This window comes from Gigantopelta aegis, chromosome 7, assembly GCF_016097555.1.
Source record: "Gigantopelta aegis isolate Gae_Host chromosome 7, Gae_host_genome, whole genome shotgun sequence".
Taxonomy (NCBI): domain Eukaryota; kingdom Metazoa; phylum Mollusca; class Gastropoda; order Neomphalida; family Peltospiridae; genus Gigantopelta; species Gigantopelta aegis.
This window is the reverse complement of record NC_054705.1, coordinates 27,277,494-27,299,369: the sequence shown is the minus strand read 5'-3', so window position 1 is coordinate 27,299,369 and position 21,876 is coordinate 27,277,494. Positions and strand designations below refer to the sequence as shown.

General features: G+C 34.8%; 1 protein-coding gene across 1 annotated transcript; it reads right to left on the bottom strand.

Moving 5' to 3' along the window:
* Positions 1-258: 258 nt before the first annotated feature.
* LOC121377301 (tRNA-splicing endonuclease subunit Sen34-like) lies at positions 259-20,614 on the bottom strand. Its single transcript, XM_041505238.1, has 6 exons — positions 20,476-20,614; positions 16,201-16,338; positions 13,659-13,759; positions 10,645-10,861; positions 2,655-2,816; positions 259-1,087 (listed from the first exon to the last, which is right to left on the bottom strand). The coding sequence occupies exons 1-6, from the start codon at positions 20,534-20,536 to the stop codon at positions 900-902; spliced, it is 867 nt and encodes a 288-aa protein (XP_041361172.1). The 5' UTR covers positions 20,537-20,614; the 3' UTR covers positions 259-899.
* Positions 20,615-21,876: the final 1,262 nt, after the last annotated feature.

Below are 21,876 nucleotides of genomic sequence, written 5' to 3'. Positions count from 1 at the left end.
TTTTCCAATGACTTTCCATGTTATACAGCTTAACATTCGATAACTTTTCAGGGCCGCATTTGATGAAGCAATCTTAGTGTTATAATCACATTATAATCACATGTAACTGAAATCAACCTGTTGTTGTTTAGATTATCCATTTGCATACATCTGATGTGTTTCTTGTCATCATTGATACATGTACCATACATATCACAAAATGCATGTTTCATAACAAAGTTGAGTGGGTACAAGTTATAATTTTTACTCATATATATTCACTTAAATGTTTTATAAATACATAAAACTAAAGTTCATATTTGAATCGGTAAGTATTATTTTTGTGGGTTTTTATAAATTTTTATGATATTTTAGATCAGTTAATGTTGACTAAAATTAGGCAAAACAATTGAAAAAGTCAAGTTTATTTACTGGCATCTGTGGCCAGCTGTTCAGTATATACATGTATTATTCCTGCTAATAGTGGTTTTCTGACCAGAATGTTTAAAAAAAACCAAAGTACTATTCATATCCCAATATTTGGTAATTTTCGTTGTTGGTAAAACTATCAAATTTATTATCAAATTAGCTGTCACAATCAGCTATTGATTCCTGAAAATGGCATTGTTGTCAAGCGAAAAGTCTTGCAGAAAACCACTTTTTGAACTTACAATTCCAATGTATTTTATAACTGAAAGCTAGCATGCTTCATGTTAAAAAAAACATTTCCAGTGTCTTGTGCAAAACGACGGGATATATGAATTGGGGAATGCACTGTATAGAGTGTACAGTATGTCGACTGGCGTGACGTCGGGCGAGATATCTCGCCTGCAGTAGTCAGAAGGTTACGGTGATCTTTGGGCTAAGATTGCTTCATCAAATGATACGCAGCCGTGTGAAGCGTGAGTTTATTTTCTCTATCAGCTGATTCCGCTCCATTGAAGTGATGTGTACACCACTCTGTTACTAGTGTCCAGTGAACACAACAAAACTGTCTTCTTCACGTTTGATCCCAGGCGACCAAGTGCGACAATGTTAAGAGCTGGGATGGGTGAGCTAAACGGTTTACACACAGCAATGTAGAAGGAATGAAATCTTGCAGGATCACCTGAAAATAGGAAAAGACAAAACATTTTGCACCAATGTTTTTGTTACATTAAAAATAATATCCACAAATTACAATCCAGATTTCAGAAAGTATTAAAGAATGAATAATTAAATTTCTGTTACATTCATTACAATTTAACGCCATCCTATTGGTCGAGCCATAGCAACTAGAGTTTGTTCATTTCTCGATCAGCGAACCATAACGTCATACAATGTATCTGATGATGTCACTTTAGATTGGTATTTTGTCTTACTGAAGGTTATTGTTTAAGAAACAAAAAATAATTCAAAATAAAATATGAAATTTTAGGGTTATTATTAGCAAGTATGATTCAAATTTAATTATAAGTATTGTCTGTTGTTTCTTTTATGTTCATCAGGGTATGAAAAAAAAAATCATCTGCAAAATTATGTGAGAACAGCTTCGCCAATTCACACAGTCTGCAGATGATTTTTTGTTTGTTCAAACCCTGATGAATGTAAAAGAAATAACAGACAATTCTTAAATGAATAAATGTTTAATGACAGCCCAGCACACAAAATACATTGGCTATTGGGTGTCAAACAAAGGTAGAAAGCATTAAAGTCTCTCACCCATGATTCCCAGGCTTCCACCCCTTGTTTTGTATGACACGCATATTGAGCTATTATAACCATGGTTCAAGGCAGACCCCCAAATAATAAGCAACAGCCGAATTTGATCAGAAACATGGTTGCCAAATTCAAGTTTTGATTAGCCCAATGACAGTAGGTTTACAGCGGCAAACAATAGCAATGACAAAGGTAACAAGAAACATAATGGATTTACAAAATAAATAATTCAAGAAAGAATTGAATAGTAAACATGAGGACCAAGGACCTAAATGGTCAACTTAGTAAATTGTTGACCCACCTACAGGGTTTCTGCCAGAGGGTAAAATGGGTATGGCACCATACCCAAATGTTTTGAAGATTTTATTTTTTAAGTTAACCTTTTGACAAAATTAATTACTCTTTATCATTACTGTATGATTTTCTTAACTCTAACCCTGAACTTAACCCATTTTCTTTCTGGGGGAGGCCCCCCGTACCACCCTGGTTGCATTCAATTACATAGCACCATACCCAAAAAAATTCAGACAATGGATCAAGTTAAAATAATTTTGTGAAAATGAAGCCGTTTCTCAATTTCTAGCTACACTGCACTGACATGACAACAGAGGTCGAGATTTGCATCAACTGATCAACTTTCAGTTATACAATCAGTTAAAATATATGTAAACTTAAAAAGTATTAGGACTATGCACTGATTGTGTTTACTGGAATAGTCCCAACAATTTTCTCTAATTGTGTTATTTTCAGTGCCAGGGTGAGCAACTTTAATCCTATTCAGTATCGGTTTTTCTTATGTAACCAGTAAAACAAATCCAGCCTCCAGTACACTTCACAGGATTATATTTCAACATCTAGATTCTAGGATTAAATACAGTTAACATTTTACACATCACTAAAACCAAAGTGATCAGTATGATTATAATCAACATGAGAACAGCACACCAGTTAGTGATCCAAACAAAAGTGAATTATACCAGGATACACCAAGAAGTCTCCTCCGAACTTTCCACCAACTGTCAGATAGTACTGTTGTTCCCACAGATTTTCAAACACCCTAAACCTCAGCCACTCGGCATCAGTTGACGGAAACTTCCAACCATCATTTGCCAAAGATGCTTCTACTCTCCATGGATTCTCTGCAATCACAAGATACAAAGGATCATCTAAATGAATTGTGTACCATTGTTTATTTGTCTGTTTTGTTTAAGAACACCACTAGAGCACATTGATTTATTAATCATCGGTTTTTGGATGTCAAACATTTGGCAATTTGACATATAATCTTAGAGTGGAAACCTGCTATATTTTTCCATTAGTAGCAAGGGATCTTTTAAATGCACCATCCCAGACAGAATAGCACAAACATTGCTTTTGATATACCAGTCATAGTGCATTGTCTGGAATGAATGACAAATAGCCCAATGTGCCCACCGATGGGGATCAAACCCAAACCGACCATACATCAAATAAGTGCTTTACCACTGTGATATGTTCTGCCCCTAAAAGAAATAGATTTACTAAAAGTTTTATTTTATGTCATTACTATTTTTTTTTTTTTTTTAAATTAGTCAAACCTGACCTTTCGGCCTGCTGTAATCAGTGGTCACTTGCCTTTAGAAGTCACTTTTTTTCAGTCCAAACAATTTTTAATGGTCATATTTCAAAAGCATACCTCCTTTAATTGGCAGTACAGTTGATAAAAGGAAGAACACTAAACATTTTAAAGATTGTAAATGTGGCAAACTGTAATCAGAGGCACCTGTTTAAGTGATCAGTTTTTGTTATATCCTTGTATGGCCGCTTAAGACAGGTTTGACTGTATATTATTTTAATTTCATTTCATTAATTATGTGAAAATTGTTCCATGTTCTTGAATTACAGCCCTCTCCATTTTCAAGGTATTTAAGAAATTAAGCTATTATTTGTAAATACACCCAGAGACACACTGACACTTGTTTTATATAATCAAACACGTAGATTTATTGTCACCCCAGGTTGGGAACCTTATTCCAGATTTAATCAAAGGTTTGTTTTGTTTAACAATACCACTTCAGCACATTTATTTATTTATTATCGGCTACTGGGATGTCAAACATTTGGTAATTCTAACATATAGTCTTAAAGAGGAAACCTGCTACATTTTTCCATTAGTAGCAAGGTTATCCCAGATTACCGGTAAGGTTATCCCTCACCCCCATTTTTGTGACTAGAACCTCTGAAATTCAGTTTTCTCCGGGAAGCACACATCCCAAATTCCCTAGAAGTAGCAGATTCAACAGGGCTCGTACACCTTTTTCAAGTTGACTTTCTATGGCCCAAATAACACAATTCCATGACCATATGCTTATCGTTTAAATTTTAGTGATGAACTTTCACATGCGGTTATTTGATTAAAGCAACTAAAAACTTCTCTTTTGTTTGGTCGTTTTAATTCCTTTCACGCATTATGATTATACAAATTACATATGTTCAAAGTACAAATATACCAGACTTTGTCTTAGTAAAAAAAAAAAGTAATCTTTAGATGCAGCAAAAGATTCATACATTAATTTTGGCCAATACTCGCAAGCGTAACCGAAGCTGGGTCACTGATTTTGTACTGGTCATTTGTTTGTGGGTGTGGTTACAGCCTGGAGGGTTGAAAATTAGCAGTTGCCCAGTAGCCCGTGATGACCTTTATTGGCTAAGGGCGATTAAGAATTTTACAAAGGTAGTCCATTGGGCGACCATCGATTTTAGAGTCTGGTGAGGATGGTACCAGTTAAAAAAGAAATGCACTGAAACTGAATCGAATTACCAATATGACAATATGGTGCGAACTACAGATCTGGCAGGAGACAATATTATAAAACATGTATTATACATGTACATGTATTTTTACAGCGCCAGACTGACCAGACTCAGTCTCAGCTTCTACGATTTTGGTCTGGGGCTGTAAAGAAATATAGCTCAAAACGTACTGCAGACACTTGAATTGTGTTTTAAAGTCGTCGGCTTATTGTAATGGACTGGATACACCATAATTTTCTAGTAAACCTACTTTTTGACATTATTAAATGTCATGGTACAAAGTAATCCTATTTAATTAGCTTACTAGTATTTTATTCTGTGAAAAAAACATTATCTTGTAGTTTTAACTCACACTAACAATGAAATGTTCCATTACTACAGAGATTATTCCAAAAGTCAATTAATTGGCATATAAATATAAAATTCATAATTAAAACATATTAATTTATTAAATTTTAAAACCATACCATCTGAAAAAAACCTCTCTCTTTTTTTTTTTGGAAGTTCAGTGTAAATAAACAAATATATATTTATAAAACTGCAAAGATTAAATATTTTCTGATACAGGTTTTAAGGGTGTATACTACCAAATCAAATCCCATAGACGCCAATAGTAACATGTGTGACTAAAACTCCTACCTGCAGCGTATCAATCGACATAAACACTACCACCCCTCACCTTCAAAGTGAATCCGAAAAAAATGGGGGTCTAGCTGCTCATTTCAGCTTCAGAGTTTTTCTATGACTACCCTAGTTCCGCTCAAAAGTTTAGTACTTTTGTTTTCAAGTACCCCACACGTTTCAAGCAGTGGTACTTGAAATAAAATTACATACATTTTTTGCCCAGATGAAACAATTTATTTTTTACAACCAACACACTCACATTTATCACCAATCACAGGACTTGTGGTGTTAACTTCACTATCAAAAGTTGGGTGCACCTCAAACTTTGACCCAGCCGGAAGTTATTTGTTTTAGTACTACCTTAAGGCAATTGATGGAACCTCCAAGGTAATCTGAATGACAAAACCGTAATGAGGAATTCAGGGCCGTATCCCTGCAAAATAGTGGATGATTCCATCAATCTTTATCTAGTGCCTTGTCTATAGAAGGACAGCCACTTCCGAAGAAATTCTTTACTTGAGAGTTCATCCTTCTTGCAACTGTATCATTTAATGGCAATTTGTAAAGAAACATTTCTATTTATAATGGATTTCTTTGTCAATTTTTTTTTATTTGTGTCGGTATTGGTTTAAAACTTACTAATATGTTTTTTAATATGAATTTTAACTTTATTCATTATGAAGTTACATGCCAATTCATCATTTTCCTTTTGACGCAAACGGACTGTGTACATGGTTATTATTATACATGGTTATTACTCAACAAAGAAAATTAGTTGAATTTGAGAAGGGCCAGTAAGATTTTTCTTCAACTGGCCCTGCTGGTAACCATGGTTTTCATGTTAATTTTGAGTGCCGGGCAAGAGCTGACAGCTGCAGGATTTGTTTGGGGAGGTGAGAGTGTTGGGGCACTATGCTCACCAACAGTCCTGGTGTGGAAACTCATGTATATAGGTGTATGACCTACTCAGAATAATTGTTTTTAAAATTTTGATGGTAAACTTGTGAAGTTATAATGTGTTTCTAAAAATTACGCAATCCTTTGAGGGAGTCATCTGTTTAGCTGATGGGGATCAAAGAGATATGTTTTATCGCCAAATATAACAACCTTAAATGTAATATTATTGTATTATTATGGCATATTATTATTTGTTGCATCATTTACAAGCCTAAATATAACAATTTTATGATAAAAAGTGGTAATAAAAGTCTTACATCAAAATCCATTTTCTAGTCACTTTATTTGTTCACGTGACTTGATGTAATGCCTTCAGATCTTGTCTGATTAGCCGAAAATGGAGAACTTTTCAAAAATCGACTTTGAGTTGGGTTTTTGTTTTTCGATAATCATACTTATATGGGTTTGAGCATGCAAATGTCCTGATCGGTAAGTAAATAACCGATGTAGCCAACATAGATTTTTTAATGTGTTTTGACACATCAATTAATACCTGAAAAATGTTTTTAGTTGCTTTAAAAAGAGTAGTCTCACTACTAAAATTAGTTTATGCCCAAAACACACCAAAGACACCATGTATTTTGACATCTGGATCTGTAACTCTTGTGTGTTTTCAATATATATTAACTGCGCTAATATCTTTAGATATAGTTTCTTCTGTAAACACCAACAATAATTATTTGCATCTTTCCTGTTGTTTATTAAGAAAAATAAATTAAAATACGGCTAGCACAGGCTGCAGCTGCCAGTCTGGTAATGTGAAAATATAGCACATGTTCTTTGTCATCTGTTGTCAGATCTGTAGTTCTCGCCAGCACAGATGCGTTGTGCTTTGTCATTTTTGATACAGTGCGCATTTCATTTTCGACTGGTACCATACTCGCCATCCCAGACCCAGGCACAGCTCCAGTGTGTTTTGGGCCATAGCTTAGGCGGCAAAGAACAGTTAAAGCATTACAATACCAGTTGGATGACTAATTATACGTATGCATTACACTTGCAACATAATGCTGTAATAATAGGGAGACAAATACCAGTCAATTGACTAATTCTAGCCGAAACCAGTTCAGGACTTGTGCTTCTAGACAATGATTGGATTTACCGATTTAAGAACTACATGTATACATTTTATTAAAATTTTATCTATGGGGCTTCTTTTTTCTTCAGGGTAGAGTCAGGGGCGGAAGCAATATTATGACTTTCCAAGACTTTTTATTGAAAATCATAGTTTTCCAGACCTGGATTTTTAAATCTCAAATTCCATGACTTTCCAAGTTTCCTTGTTTTCCATGACGTGTGCGAACCCTGATACAAGCCCTTAAATATATGTTTTTCCATCACTCCGGCCATTGCATTATCTGTGTACCATCCTCCAATGAAAATACACTCCATAGGCAAGTGCCGCATTCATCAGGGACAGATACTAGTCCGAAGGGACGTAGAAGAATGTGTGGTTCTTTTACGTCTGAACCTTGTTACATACCCTACATGTAGCCGGTATTCAAAACTTGTGGCACCATGTTTCAAACGTTTCTCAACCAAAATAGTGCAACAAATGGGCACACAAACCAAAAATGTATAACCTACTGTACTCACTAAATCACGATTGAAGTACGTGTGTCATTATTAACAAAATAAATCATCCAACAACAACTGTCAAAAGTCCCCCGCCATTTTAAATATGATACATAGAGAGAAGCAACTCGCCTTGCACGTTAAGAAAAGTATTGACATAACATGCCCAGTGCACTAGGGCAGATACAAGCTGTTAATTCAGCACAGATATGATTCTCTCATTAGTTTATGGATAGTTGTAATGGCATAAGGCTTAGCAGGGCTCACCCTGGATTAAAAATACCTGTAGCCAAAAAATTAGCTAAATGGGATTTTTATTAGCCATAATGAAAATGTTTTAGCCAAAATTGTTTTGTACAGTACTCTATAAAGTATTCATATATGAATATAAAAATGCACCTTTTTCAGTTAATTGTGTACAAACTGAAATAAATCTGAATAACAAAACGATATTCCCTGATCAAAATCAAAGACAGCAACAATGGGGGTAGGGCAAGTTAATATATTGTTTTGATTTTTCAGGGTGTGTGTGTGTGTGTGGGGGGGGGGGGGGGTGATTATACACTATCTTCAAAGTTGGAAGCCAGTGCCCTCTGCAACCACCCACTACTAAGGCCTATGACATTAAATCAACAAACATACAGAAGTATGGGAGTGGGTGGATGTTTATGGAGGGTGTTGTTTTTTCTTTTATTTCTTTTTGTTTTTTCAAAATAAAAATTTGACAGTCAATACTCTTCTTTTTTTTTTTAAATAGAGCCCATTATTTCTTTAAAATAGCAATAAAATGGTTTGAACAGGGTTTTGGGTTGTATCAATTTCCCACCTCAAAAATTCTGTAATTTGCACCATGTTGTAGCTGTTGTTGATTTCAGCGTCGTGTTAAATGCTCGTTGTTAATTTCAGCTTGTAAAACACCTAACTTGCTGACTTCACTTTATTACAACTATTCCATTTACGTCAGTTATTTTTGATTAAAAAGATGAATTGAAATTTATGGTCTTTTTAAAATCCAGCCAATGTTTGAGATGTCACCTCACATTCTACAAATTTATATATTTTTGTCACCGGTTCGGGGTGGTGTGGGTTACATGGTAGCATTGCCTTGATCGGTTATATATTTCTAAGTGCAACTACTACTACTAGTTGGTCAAAGGCTCCACGCACCGATTGGCAAGATATTTATACAATAAATAAGCTTTGTTGACATAAATAACACACTACTAAAAAGAGCAAGATCAACAACGCTTATAAATAACACTAGATTTATTTACATAAATACATTTGTATTCTTCTCTGTGTGATATAAAGGTGCTTGAGATGAATTTATAATTAAACTGGAGGGGAGATAATTCCTGGTGCAAAATCAAAAACGGATGAATAGATGAACGTGGTAAATCAGTAACGTAAGTCTATCTTGCAATTATGGTATTAATTACCTCTATTTCTGTTATAGCCAGAAATAGGTTAAACAAAATATATTTTATTGAAGTTAATGTTAATTGAAGTTAATTTCAATGCCATAGGAGTTCTAAGCACAAAATGGGATTTTGTTGTTTACTATGGTGTGAGCCAGTGAGGGCGGTTCCAAATAGTTTTCAGTCAAATTAAAGTCCAATTGTTTAAGATATTAATTTATATAATCATTTTCTGTTAGATAATATTCTTATATTGTCTTGTACAATTAATTTACTACTTTTATTTGTTTAGTTGTAATCTAAAACTAAATCAAGATATCAAAACATCTACGTACCCATCATTGCTGAAAATAGAACTCGTCTTGATGTCTGCTTCAACGGTTTCTTCAAAAAGTACAATATTATTTATTAATTTCCAACAGGATTACATTTATTTTATAAAAGTAATCATTGTAAATAAAGGAAAGGTATTATTTTATTATTAATTTAATTTAACTTACAAAGGACAATACACACAACTGGTCACTTCCGGTTCGTTTACACACATATAACCAGTTTGTCAATCGATTGTTTATTTATTAACTATGAACATTTTAGCCAGCATGTCTCAATTTTATTGAACAAATGTCATGATTATTGTAAATTAATTGTATTCAGTGTATGTTTAACCGCAATTTGTATAAATACTGCATATTCGTTTCCCAACAAAACAGCAATTAAGTATTCAATGATGTGAAGAACTACATTTTTTTGGGACAAATTTACATCAAGCTTTACTTGTGTGTAATCATACTGTTTAATATCCACAACAATGTCTCTTGACACATGCAGTCTCGGTTGATTGTCAAGTGACACCTATATGCACACTGAGAGCAGTTCAGCCATCAAACGTTTTCCTAACATTTGCAAACTATCCGATTCGTTTCCGACGTGGACATTGGGTTTAACATGAAGTGCATAAACAAGTCTAGCTGACATTTTGTTTTTGACAGTCTGGCTGAACTCGGCCAAGGATAGCCTACTTGTTTTTCAGCCCTCAACTAGCATGTGTATTGAAACTGATACACATTGTCGGTCCGTTTTTATTACTTTTATTCAAAGACTTTACATAGTTTAAATAACAAACTACAGATCTTTCAGAGTTTGCTTTCATACATGTTGCCATTGAAATGAATAACCATGATTATTAAAATTGGAGAAAACATTATTGTGCTGCATTCTGGTTGACACCGTTTTTCGTTATCGGTCACAAGATAGCTATTACCATACGCTGATTAAATATTTGGTATTATTATTATATCTAAGGTGTTGGATATATTGAGTAACCGTTTGTTCACATCAGAAGATAGAAAACGGCTTAGCCAAAATTTTAGCCACTTGCAAATTTTGTTAAGTCATTTTATGTAAAAATTAGCCAACGGCTAATATGGCTACAGACAGCGTGAGCTCTGCATTAAAGTGACAACAGAGTGTATAACAAGTAATTAACAACTACTATACACTGAGGAGGCAGGGACACCACAGTTTGTATTGCAACAATATTAATTAAAATTTGTGTACAAGTATGCTGCACAACCTCCCTATCACCCCAACAGTATACCTGTAAACAACTGCACCAAAGAGTTATCTTTCCCTATTGGTGGAATGTCAATCTTCTCCAGGTGAAAATCTTCTTCCGGAGGGAAATCAATATCCACATTCATTCCTGCTGCTCTTCTTTCTTCCGAAATCTTCTGCCATTTTGCTTTCTTCCCTTCAATTATTTTGTCTCTGTTTCGAGATATTTCTTTCCTTCTTTCTGTACGAAACAGATTTATCTAAAATTAACAATAAACATTTGGTGTCAGTATTATTGACTACTTATTTTATTTATAAAAATATATTGTTAATATTATGTAAATGTCAGTGTATTGTGAAATTGTTAAAATTAAGCACTGGACTGTAAATATCAGCTGAGGTGTAACAGATCATGTTCTATTTGTGGCAAACAATGTATATAAAAGGTGCATACTACCAAATCAAATCCCATAGATGACAATAGTAACATATGTGGCTAAAACTCTTACCTGCACCATATCAATCGACATATACACCACAGATATAAATACTACCACACTTCACCCTTAAATTAAATAAGAAAACAATGGGGATAAAGCTCATTTCAGAGATAATGAGTATCATCTATGACTACCCTAGTTGCGTACAAAATTTTAGTACTTTTTTTTCAGGTAGCCCATACATGTTTCAAGCACAAGGCTATTTGACACAGTGATACTAGATGAAATACAATTTTTGCCCAGATGAAACTATATATTTTTTTTTTTTACACCAAAACACTCACATTTATCACCATTTAGAGGACTTGTGGTGTTAACTTATCTATCAAAAGTTCGGTGCATCTCTAACTTTGACCCAGCTGGAAGTTATATGGTTTAGTAGGCCTGTGGGAATTAAATGTTTGCGTAATCAAAATATGGGCTATGCAAAAAAATTTCAGGTATCCCATTTCATATATAATTATCTGAAGTTGAACAGTGACAAATGTTAGTGTAACATATTTTTAATGTCTTTATTTTTTCTAGTGATAACAAAAAATGTGTTACGCAAAACTAGACCAGCGCGAACGTGTGAGTGAAGCGATCATTCCGCAATTTTCAGAGGCATGGTTTAGTACTACCTGAAAAAAGCTTTACAGATAATGGTAAATTATCCTATAACTTACCCATGATATCCATGTCATAAACCCATGTGATAATTTAGTGTATTAACCCGGTTAATAATGGTATGCAAATTTAAAGGTATATGCTAATTTGCAAAGTCTCTAGGTAATAATATGTTGCTCTGAATGGGTCATTTGTTTACAAGCCAATGACTGGCAGGTCAGAGATCATGGTATGTTCTGTCCACAGTAGCCCTGGAATGGCACGTCAGACACAGGGATAGAATTTTTGGGGGGTGGGGGTGGGGAGGGGGGGCACGACAACTGTTGCCTTCGGTTTAATAAAAAAAAATTGGGCACCAAGGCAAACTTTTCCTTCAAAAGAGGGGCACGAAGGCAACATACTTTCTATAAAGTTCTGACAAAGCAGGATTATATATTATAATTAATTACATTTGTATATTTTTAAAAAGTTCAATGTAACTATATTTTTGATTTAAAAAATGAGCCATGAAGTGGTAATAAAAGTACCTAACATTATTAGTCAGATTTTAAAAGTTAATTATGTAGAGAAGGACAGAAACAAGAGAAAAAAACCCAAAACATGTACACTTTTGTCCCAGTTCCACCATCCCTCGTTACAAGTTCCTGTGGTTGTTGACACACGAAGTGACAGGTAAAAACCGTGCTAAAATATCCATGATATAGACAATAACTTACGAGTTATGAGGAACTACAGATTATCTGCCCCGAGTGAAATTAATGTTGTCAGTCATGAGCTTTAGCAAGTGACTGACAACATTAATTTCACGATCGACAGATAATCGGTAATTCTGAGTATCGGGTGAGTTATTGTATTTATTACCCATAGTTTAAATAGTTTAGAAACTTAAACTTTAAACTTCTTACATGACACAAACTATATAATATACAAGAAAGATAAAAAATATATTCATCAGCATCTCACTGCCTATATGGGTATTAAATAGTCGATAGTACTTCTGTCAGTGTTGTCTTTGGATCTAAATATACATTTCGCTTGTTCAGGTGAAATACAGGATGTTGACACTAGGTGTCTTTGTATGAATAGATTTTCTGTTAAGATTTTAGCTCTATAACTTTTCTTGATTTCAGCTCTGTGAATATGTACAATTATTGTGAGTACATGTACTGTGTTGTGTTTGTTGTTTTACCATATTGGTAGTACAAGTATTGTGAGTACATGTACTGTGTTGTGTTTGTTGCTTTACCACATTGGTAGTACAAGTATTGTGAGTACATGTACTGTGTTGTGTTTGTTTTACCACATTTGTAGTACAAGTATTGTGAGTACATGTACTGTGTTGTGTTTGTTGTTTTACCACATTGGTAGTACAAGTATCGTGAGTACATGTACTGTGTTGCGTTTGTTGTTTTACCACATTGGTAGTACAAGTATCGTGAGTACATGTACTGTGTTGTGTTTGTTTTACCACATTGGTAGTACAAGTATCGTGAGTACATGTACTGTGTTGTGTTTGTTTTACCACATTGGTAGTACAAGTATCGTGAGTACATGTACTGTGTTGTGTTTGTTTTACCACATTGGTAGTACAAGTATTGTGAGTACATTTACTGTGTTGTGTTTGTTTTACCACATTGGTAGTACAAGTATTGTAAGTACATGTACTGTGTTGTGTTTGTCTTCTTTTTGGTTTGCTTTTTCTTCCAGTTTTTCTTCTTCTAGTAATTAGGCCTATTCGCGCATGTGTAATTTCCACGGTTAAATTAAAAACATGAAAATTACAAACACACAAATAATACCTGTTTTACAGTAATTTATAAGATGTTTTAATGATGAAATTGAATTGCAGGCACACTGTCCTTCAAACAAAAACATCGGCCTAGCTCTTCAAAGGAGATAATTTAAGTGAACTAATAATTAATACAAGTACATTATAAGTAGATGTCATTACCTGAGCTTCATACTGTTCTTTTCTCATTTGACTGAAAGCTACAACTTTTTCTGAATCGTTTGAACCATCACATACATCATCATCAACCAACTTGGCAAAACCTGAAAGATAGATTCTTAATACATTATAAAAAACAAATGTTAAGTTTGCTTTGTTTAACAACACCACTAGAGCACATTGATATTTATTTTATTATTAAAGTGACAGAAGCTAGTTTTTAAACACTCTGACATTATCAACATATTTTTCACTATTAGGGCCATTTTTTTAAAAACTTAGATTAAAAGTTACCTATATTTTCAGGAGTCACCATGTCATTGCCAAATTAGCCAATTGTTAATTTTCATACAAAGTGGCTACAACATTCAATCAATTTTGTTTAATTGACTGCTTTTGAATAATTTTCAGAAATGGCCAAAACAAAATTTGTCCCAGTGTGAGACAAAATTTTATTGTTTAGAAATTAGAATATCCATTTTCATATGTCTGAAGTGTTCCTGGTGATGCTGGGTTTTGTTATACCTTGAAATACAAAATTCATAATTCTAAAAATGTACGTACATCTGTGTACATGTACCTCTGGGAAGTAACAGTTATGATAACATGCCAAACTCTATATTTGGACGGTATTTCTCCATTTAAATATCACACACGTGTACTTTAGTTTCACTCTATTATAACATTATCCAGATGTGTTACAGGTTTTGTAGATTAACTAAACTTAATGTTCATTTTCATGGGCTGAAACTATGATATACAGAACTTCACATACGTTGTTTTCTCTTCCTATTTATTGCACAAGTTTATTTTGACCGCGTAGCGGTCAAGTGGTATGTTCTTTCGCAAAATAAATTAGTGCAATAAATAGAAGGCGAAAACAACGTATGCGAAGTTCTGTATTTATTACATACCTTCTTTTATGTTTTACAAAAATGGTTTTTAATTTAATGTAATAACAACACTTTGTTAAATCTATGATCAAAACTCCTTTCATGGATTTGCATAACGTTAAGAATCATACTCTGCGGCAGCCTTGTGTAAATGTTTCAAATATGATGTGACGTAATTTGTAAATCATATATGACATCAGTAAATAAAAGGCACTAACTGCAGTAAAAATAAAAAGGGAATTCCCCATTTAAAATTTCCGGTCCAGATTGCACATATGTGTAATACAAAATAAATTTATTACATGGTTTAAAAATATCTTTATCACTATAGTAAGATTGAATAGGCATGTAATAAATGTCATTTATGACTTGAAGTCTTTGAAGAAACCATCTACATTTTCCCATTAGCAGCGAGGGATCGTTTTGGGCTCTTTCTCAGACAGGACAGAACATACCACAGCCTTTGATATACCAGTCATTGTGCACTGGTTGTGAGGGGAAAAAACTAATCTGAGAACAAGTACACTGAGGTAGTTTGATCCTACAATGCAAACACCTCAGACGAGCGCTCTACCAACTGAGCTACATTGAAGATCCTGCACTCTATAAAAAAAGAAGAAGATTAAATGAAAATATATGTTGACTGAAAGAGAAAAGTCTATTGAGCTATGATAGTGCTATAATATATTGTGTACGGTCTCCATGAGTACTTGAGCATGGGTCAAGTCTAGTAAGTGTTCACAGACTCTGACTCGAGTACCCGTGCAAGGGATAGGATAAGATAACATATTAACATGCCTATATCCAGTTAACATTCAAGTACTGTGCAAGGAAGAGCATTCTCATTGAATGATACATTTTACATCATTTTGCCATATGCTCCAGTTTGACCCTCGAGTACTCAAGTCCTATATTTTGGACTCGTGGAGGCCCTAATATTGTGTGGTTGGAAAGGAAAGGAATATTTATGTAACAACACTCAGCACATTCTAAAGTTTCCTATGATGTTGTAGATTGATCTAATCAGTGTTGGGATGTCAGAAGTAGGATGTGTCATCCTGGAACATGACAGTCCTCCTAATGGCAAAATACTTGACAGTGATTCATCCGAGCAGGAATATTGCCAAAACATCTTTTTGACTCTGTGCACCGATACATTTAAAAAAATGCTAATACCAAAGAGCCTTGAATAGAAGCCTGCAATGAAGTTGGACAGAAGTCTGCCTTGGTCTCAAAGCATATAGAAAAATAGAGAGGCCTGCCTTGAATAGCAGCCGCCCTATACTTGTCACTTCCATTGCATGACATCAAAAGGTTTCAACTACATGACAAAAGCAACAGGAAAGGAGAAGGATTTGTCATTTCTCAGTGAGATAAGAGGTCTCTCCATATAGAAAAAGGTCTGGAAGCTTACAATGTAGTAACTTACATTAGATGACGACATTATAACAAAGCTATGTTAGAATCTTTGCATGTGAAAAAAAAGAAGCCTGCCTTTAAAAAACAGAACTATTAGAAGCCTAGGTATTGAAGGGTTTATGGTAATTCTGTTGTTCTGATTTTCAATCACAAGGATTCTAAATCAATATTTTATTCATTACATGTATGTGCACTAAAGATTTCAAGCTATACACATGTAACTTCATGAATACCTTTTCTGAGAAGTAATGTCACTTCCTCTGGCATTAACTGTAGAGGCAGGCCGAGATGGATGTTCTGTCGCGGTGCTCGTGGGAGACTGCCAACCAGCGTTCCTACAACACGACACTCTGCTCTCAAAGTACATGCATCTGTTGTCAAGAGAACAAACATACAATTACTAAATATACACATGTACATGAGGGCAGGGTTTTATTTCTACAATTTGACATGACGCCCATGGCTTTGACTTGGGGAATTTTATTGTTGTTTTACCAAATAAAATAGAATTTCCAGTTTTATCTCAAAAACATCATATTAAGCTAAGTTAGAATTCATAAGAATACTTATTAAAATTAATATATCTATTTTGCATTATGAATGTTATGAGTGAGTAGTATTCTGGTCTTCAAAATAAGCACTTGACCCTTTGTCCTGACAAGTAAAAATCTGTTCGGACAAGTAAAATGTACCTCAGTGATTGTCCAGTGGACAAGTAAAACATTTCCCATTTATTTTCATTTTGAGCAATCAAAAACATTGTCCTGGTGCTTGAATAAAACAAACCACTTATTTGGACAAGTGAAAATATTGGTGGACAAGTAGATTTGTGGATGTACATACATGTGTATGCAGTGGACAAGTTTAAAACTTAATTTTTTTAGGTACATTTGTAGGTGATCGTGGATTGAACACCGATAAATGACATTTACAACCGAACGTGTAAACGTGAGGTTGTAAATTATGTAACATTTATCGATGTCCAATCCAAGATCACCTACCTAAACAATTCAGGGTATTTTTATCTCCATTCTACCATGACTAAAATGTGTTCAAAAGTTTAAAATATTTTTAATTCGCTGAGCGAATAGGAGTGAACAGGCGGGACAATCTGATTAAAATTAGCTCTACTGGTCTCACCAGTAGATCTAACAGCATTGCGTGGACTCCCATGTCCAGGTAACATTTCATCTATAAATAACAATTTAAATGTCGACCAATTACACTTCGCCTTTTTTTGTGTTATTCGGGAGCAAACAAATTCTAAAAATATCGGGCGAGACTATTTATGCAATAGCCGAACTTGTTGATCTATTTCAACATTGAAAAAACAGAGGAAAAAGTGCAGTAATAAACTCTGGATTGTATACTAGTATAAACAGATTTTATGGCTACACCATCACGGTTTTTTTCTGTCTTGAAACGAATTTTATATAAAATTTTATATTGAAATTAGTTTCCGGCATACTTCGTAATTCACCCAAATTATTTCATATACCCTCGGAATAATCCCAAATGTTTTCAAATCACTGGCATGATTTTTCAAGTAAGGTTTTGATTGGTCGAATAAAAGGTCAATTGGACACGAGCTCCAACGGGCTGCTGTTAGATCCACATGTAGCAGTGGAGCTAATTTTAATTAGATTGCAGGCGGAACATCCCACTTGTTCTGTATGGATAAACATTCAAACATATCATAAATACATACGACTGTAAAACTGCGAACAACATTTTTTAATTTGTTTATTTCATTAGCAGATGTAAAGGAAAATCCACAAACAAGAATACAAATAAATAAATAAATAACACGTTTGTTCCAACGAGCCTGATATTCTGTGACTTTGTAAGTTTACACAAATATTGATCGTCGGCAGGAAGCATTTATATTGTAGAAGGAAAATGGAATGTTCCTGGAAACCATTATCAGGGGTTTTAAAGTATACCTACATTGAGGTTTCTTTTCACTGAAAATGGCCCCAAAATGACTTTTTTCGATTTCATAAGGATGTTGTTCACCAAACATGTGACCGATACTACACGTGATTTTATCATGTGCACCATCAACAAGCTGAAGGAATGTTGCCATCCCATTAGGACAGTGCAGCTCAAACTCAAATTATTTCTGTTTGACTTATGGAAAATACTCAACAAGGCACACATTAAATTTGGTATATATCTTGTTGAACTCTCTGGCCTCCTCGTGGCGAGCAAGGGACAACAGTAAATTTTAACGTACTGACAAATAAGAGAGAAATATGTTTGATTCCCCCCCCCCCCCGACTTCTTCAGAAGAAAACTGAGAAAAAGATAGGTAAGTAACAGTTTAAAACTTAGTACAGTAGAATCTCGTTGGCTCGACCTCGGAAGGGTCGAAAACACTGCAAAGCTCGAACCAAAAGCAAAGTCCCGAGTTTTTTATTCGGTAAACCCTTATATTAACTACTGATGGGTTGAACATGTCCAGGATCGACTATAAGCCTTCACTCGAACTAAAGTATCGGTCCCGTCTGTGTTATTAGCTATATTTCCCTCGAACTGGTGATCCATCACATATTAAAATTTATATTGCGTGTCTATATTTACAAATAAAAATGTTATAATTTTGTTTATTTCCAATATCATTTACTCATGAAATAGGTACAGGCCTTAGATAATATATTCACAACATGACTCATTTAATTTATGAAGTCACACTGCATACTACTGATGTGCTGTGGTTTCTTATTAACTATTCTACATACCCAGCTGAGGTTCAAATGCTGAGTTCGGTATGTTGATTTCGCCCAGTTTCAGCTGAGAAAAAGTAAACTGCTGATAAGGCATTAATATCCAAAGACAGAAAATTAACTAGTATTTGGTAATGAATAATGAATAAAGAGAAGAAAAAAAAGACTTCATAACTATAATAAATATATTTATTTTGGGGGCGAAACGACTTGGTACAAATGAGATTTAGGGGGAACCAATCCTGGGTGAATAGGACTAAGGGCGAAACAACGCAGGGTTCGAAATGGTTTTAGGGCGAAACGACCTGGAATCCCCGGGAAGCTAATGATGTTATTAGCAATTGGAACAGGCGAAGTTGACGATTCAAGGGTCTACAGTTAGATTGTAGCCAGGCATTTTTTCAAGAAATACCAAATATACAGTTAGTTCTGTAGAAAAATGATTCAGTGGACATAATCATATGGAGTTTTTAGATTTGCAGGTGTTATTGTCCATTTATCTCGCAAATGTCATTTTAGACCGAAGGCGTTATTTTGACCAAAATTCCGTTCCGAGCAAAATTGCTTGGAACCGTTAGGCAGATTAACGTTGACTTGTGCTTGCATTTCGACTTGCAGTCAACGTTAATCTTGATGAACTAGTAGTCATTATTTTGACTGCAATTCCGTTCCAAGCAAAATTGCTCTGAATGGTCACATCTAGCTATAGGCGTCGGTGTTCGAGATTAAAAATTTTGATCAATATCCCAGTCGGATATTAACATTTCAAAATCTGGTATCCCACCTGAGAATTTAGTATCCCACTTGAATGAAATTCATAAATAACATCGTAACAAACTTGGACGACACTGTTACTTAACTTTCGACTTTCTTTGTTTCAGCAAAACATAAAAACGCAAGATTAAAAAAAAAAATATATATTATATGGTATCCTGGTGGGATACTGGGTTATCCAAAATTAAATTCTTGTATCCCCGGGATATCGGGATACCGTTAATCTCGAACACTGGGTGTAATGCCTTCACCAGATTAACCTTGTGCATTTGCAGGTTGCATAGTACCAAAGAAGAGAGTTCCGTGTCAAAGTTTGATGTGCAACGTCAAATATTTACAGAGTAGGCCTAAAAGCAGCTGTGGGTGTGATTGGTAGTAATATTAAATATGTGACATTGATTATTTGTGCAAATACAGTAATTCATTGACAATAAATAAATACACTTTTATTTGTTATACAGTTGTTATGCAGAATATACCTGGCCCCGTGCTTATAAACCTTAAAGTCTAGACTTTAATAAAGTTCAGACTTTAACGTCATGGCAACGCCATTGAAATAGCATTACGTTAAAGTGTGGACTTTATTAAAGTCTAGACTTTAAGTTTTATAAGCACGGGCCCAGAGGTTGAAACTAATGCGGGGTACCCCCAAAAATGGAACTGCAATTTTCAGCAAAAATGACGGGTGCTATTAAAAACATTAATTAAATCTCTTAAATGATACCTGACCCCCCATTTTCTTGCAGGTAGATTAAATGTGAGGTGCCACACTTTCTATTGCTGTACTTCCTGGGTGTTTTGAAACGCTGCTTATGTCAGTTTTATTAGTAAACGTTAACATTATCGGCAATAGGAATTGATTTGGTCTATTAGAACTTCAACCTGCATACATTGTCATATTACTCATAATCATACAAGGTTAATTTTGATAAACTAAAAGCAGTTAGGGACGTTGCATTGATCTGGCAATGCCTGCCAGAGCATATGTAACCTATGCGGTGTCTGTACCTTCAGCATTCCAAACAAACACTTTTCCTTTAGAAAGGTGCAAGCTGATTAAGTTTTCCATCACATAATAATTTAGTTAAAGGGCGCAGCCATTCTTCTTTATTCTTGCATGAGATTGTCTTCTTTTTCGCAGGAGCACCCACCAATGGGGTAAGAAGGGGAATGTGTATTTAAAGTAGGTTATTTGATGTCCAACCACTGGCGTAGCCTGGATTTTATATATATTGTGTGTGTGTGTGTGTGGGGGGGGGGGGGGGGGGGGGGGGGGGGTGGGGGGTAACCCATATTGGGGAGGGAGCCAGCATTGCATTGTATGTGTGTATGATTTTATAACATTTAATAGTTAAAAAAAAAAGTTTAATTAGCCCAACATAAACCGTATCGTTGCCCCAACGTAGACTGCCGACGTTGGCACACGATAATTTTGACCGTTGGGCCAACGTTGGCCCACTGTTGCTAATTCCACGTTGCACCAACGATGTATACCAACGTTGTGCCAACATTTTTATACCACGTTATATAGTTGGCCCAACGTTGTGTCAACATTGGAAAAAATCTAATTAAGAAAAACAAAAGTACAGTTGTAACATTTATTATGGTACTACGTATCAATCTTGTTCATAATCTTTTTCTTATTCCGACGATGTCTCCATGGCTGATGGCCTCGAACATTGCCTCTCTTCCTCAAGTGCGGCAATGACAAATGCTGTAAGATAAAGATGTCATACTAAAAGGATTTCAACTGTTTAGTCTTAAATATACACCTGAAATTATTAAAATTAAAGTATACCACTGAATAAAAATGTTGTTCGTATATGCAATCAGTGTACGTAAAATGCATGTCACCTTGTTCAAACTATTACTGTTATCAATAAATAACATACTAGTATAATAACATTTCCCTCGAGTGAAACGAAAGTACTTAGTTTGTTTTAAAGTTTGTTTTGTTTAACGACACCACAAGAGCACATTGATTTATTAATCATCGGATATTGGATGTCAAACATTTGGTAATTTTGACAGTCTTAGAGAGAAAATCCGCTATATTTTTCATTAGTAGCAAGGGATCTTTTATATGCACCATCCTACAGACATGATAGCACATACCATGGCCTTTGATATACCAGTCGTGGTGCACTGGCTGGAACGAGAAATAGCCCAATGGGCCCACCGACGGGGAGCGATCCCAAATCGACCGCGAATCAAAGGAGTGCTTTACCACTGGGCTACGTCCCGCCCCACGAAAGTAGTTATTCATAATTTTAAAACTAAATAACCTAGCTATTACATGACTTGCCACATACAGATGTGATATACAACTAAAGGCTTAATTTCTCTTATTTTGCTCCATACTGATGGACATTACTTGTGTCTTAGTTCTTGATTTTTTTTTTTTTTTAT

What these genes read in the sequence shown, in the direction of transcription:
- LOC121377301 (XM_041505238.1), bottom strand. Translation starts at nt 20,536, where the DNA reads ATGGAAAACTTAATCAGCTTGCACCTTTCTAAAGGAAAAGTGTTTGTT. An exon ending in GTTTGTTTGGAATGCTGAAG is followed by an intron (nt 16,339 to 20,475) that starts GTACAGACACCG and finishes TCTTGACAACAG; the next exon opens with ATGCATGTACTTTGAGAGCA. An exon ending in AGACTTCTTGGTGTATCCTG is followed by an intron (nt 1,088 to 2,654) that starts GTATAATTCACT and finishes TCCTATTTTCAG; the next exon opens with GTGATCCTGCAAGATTTCAT.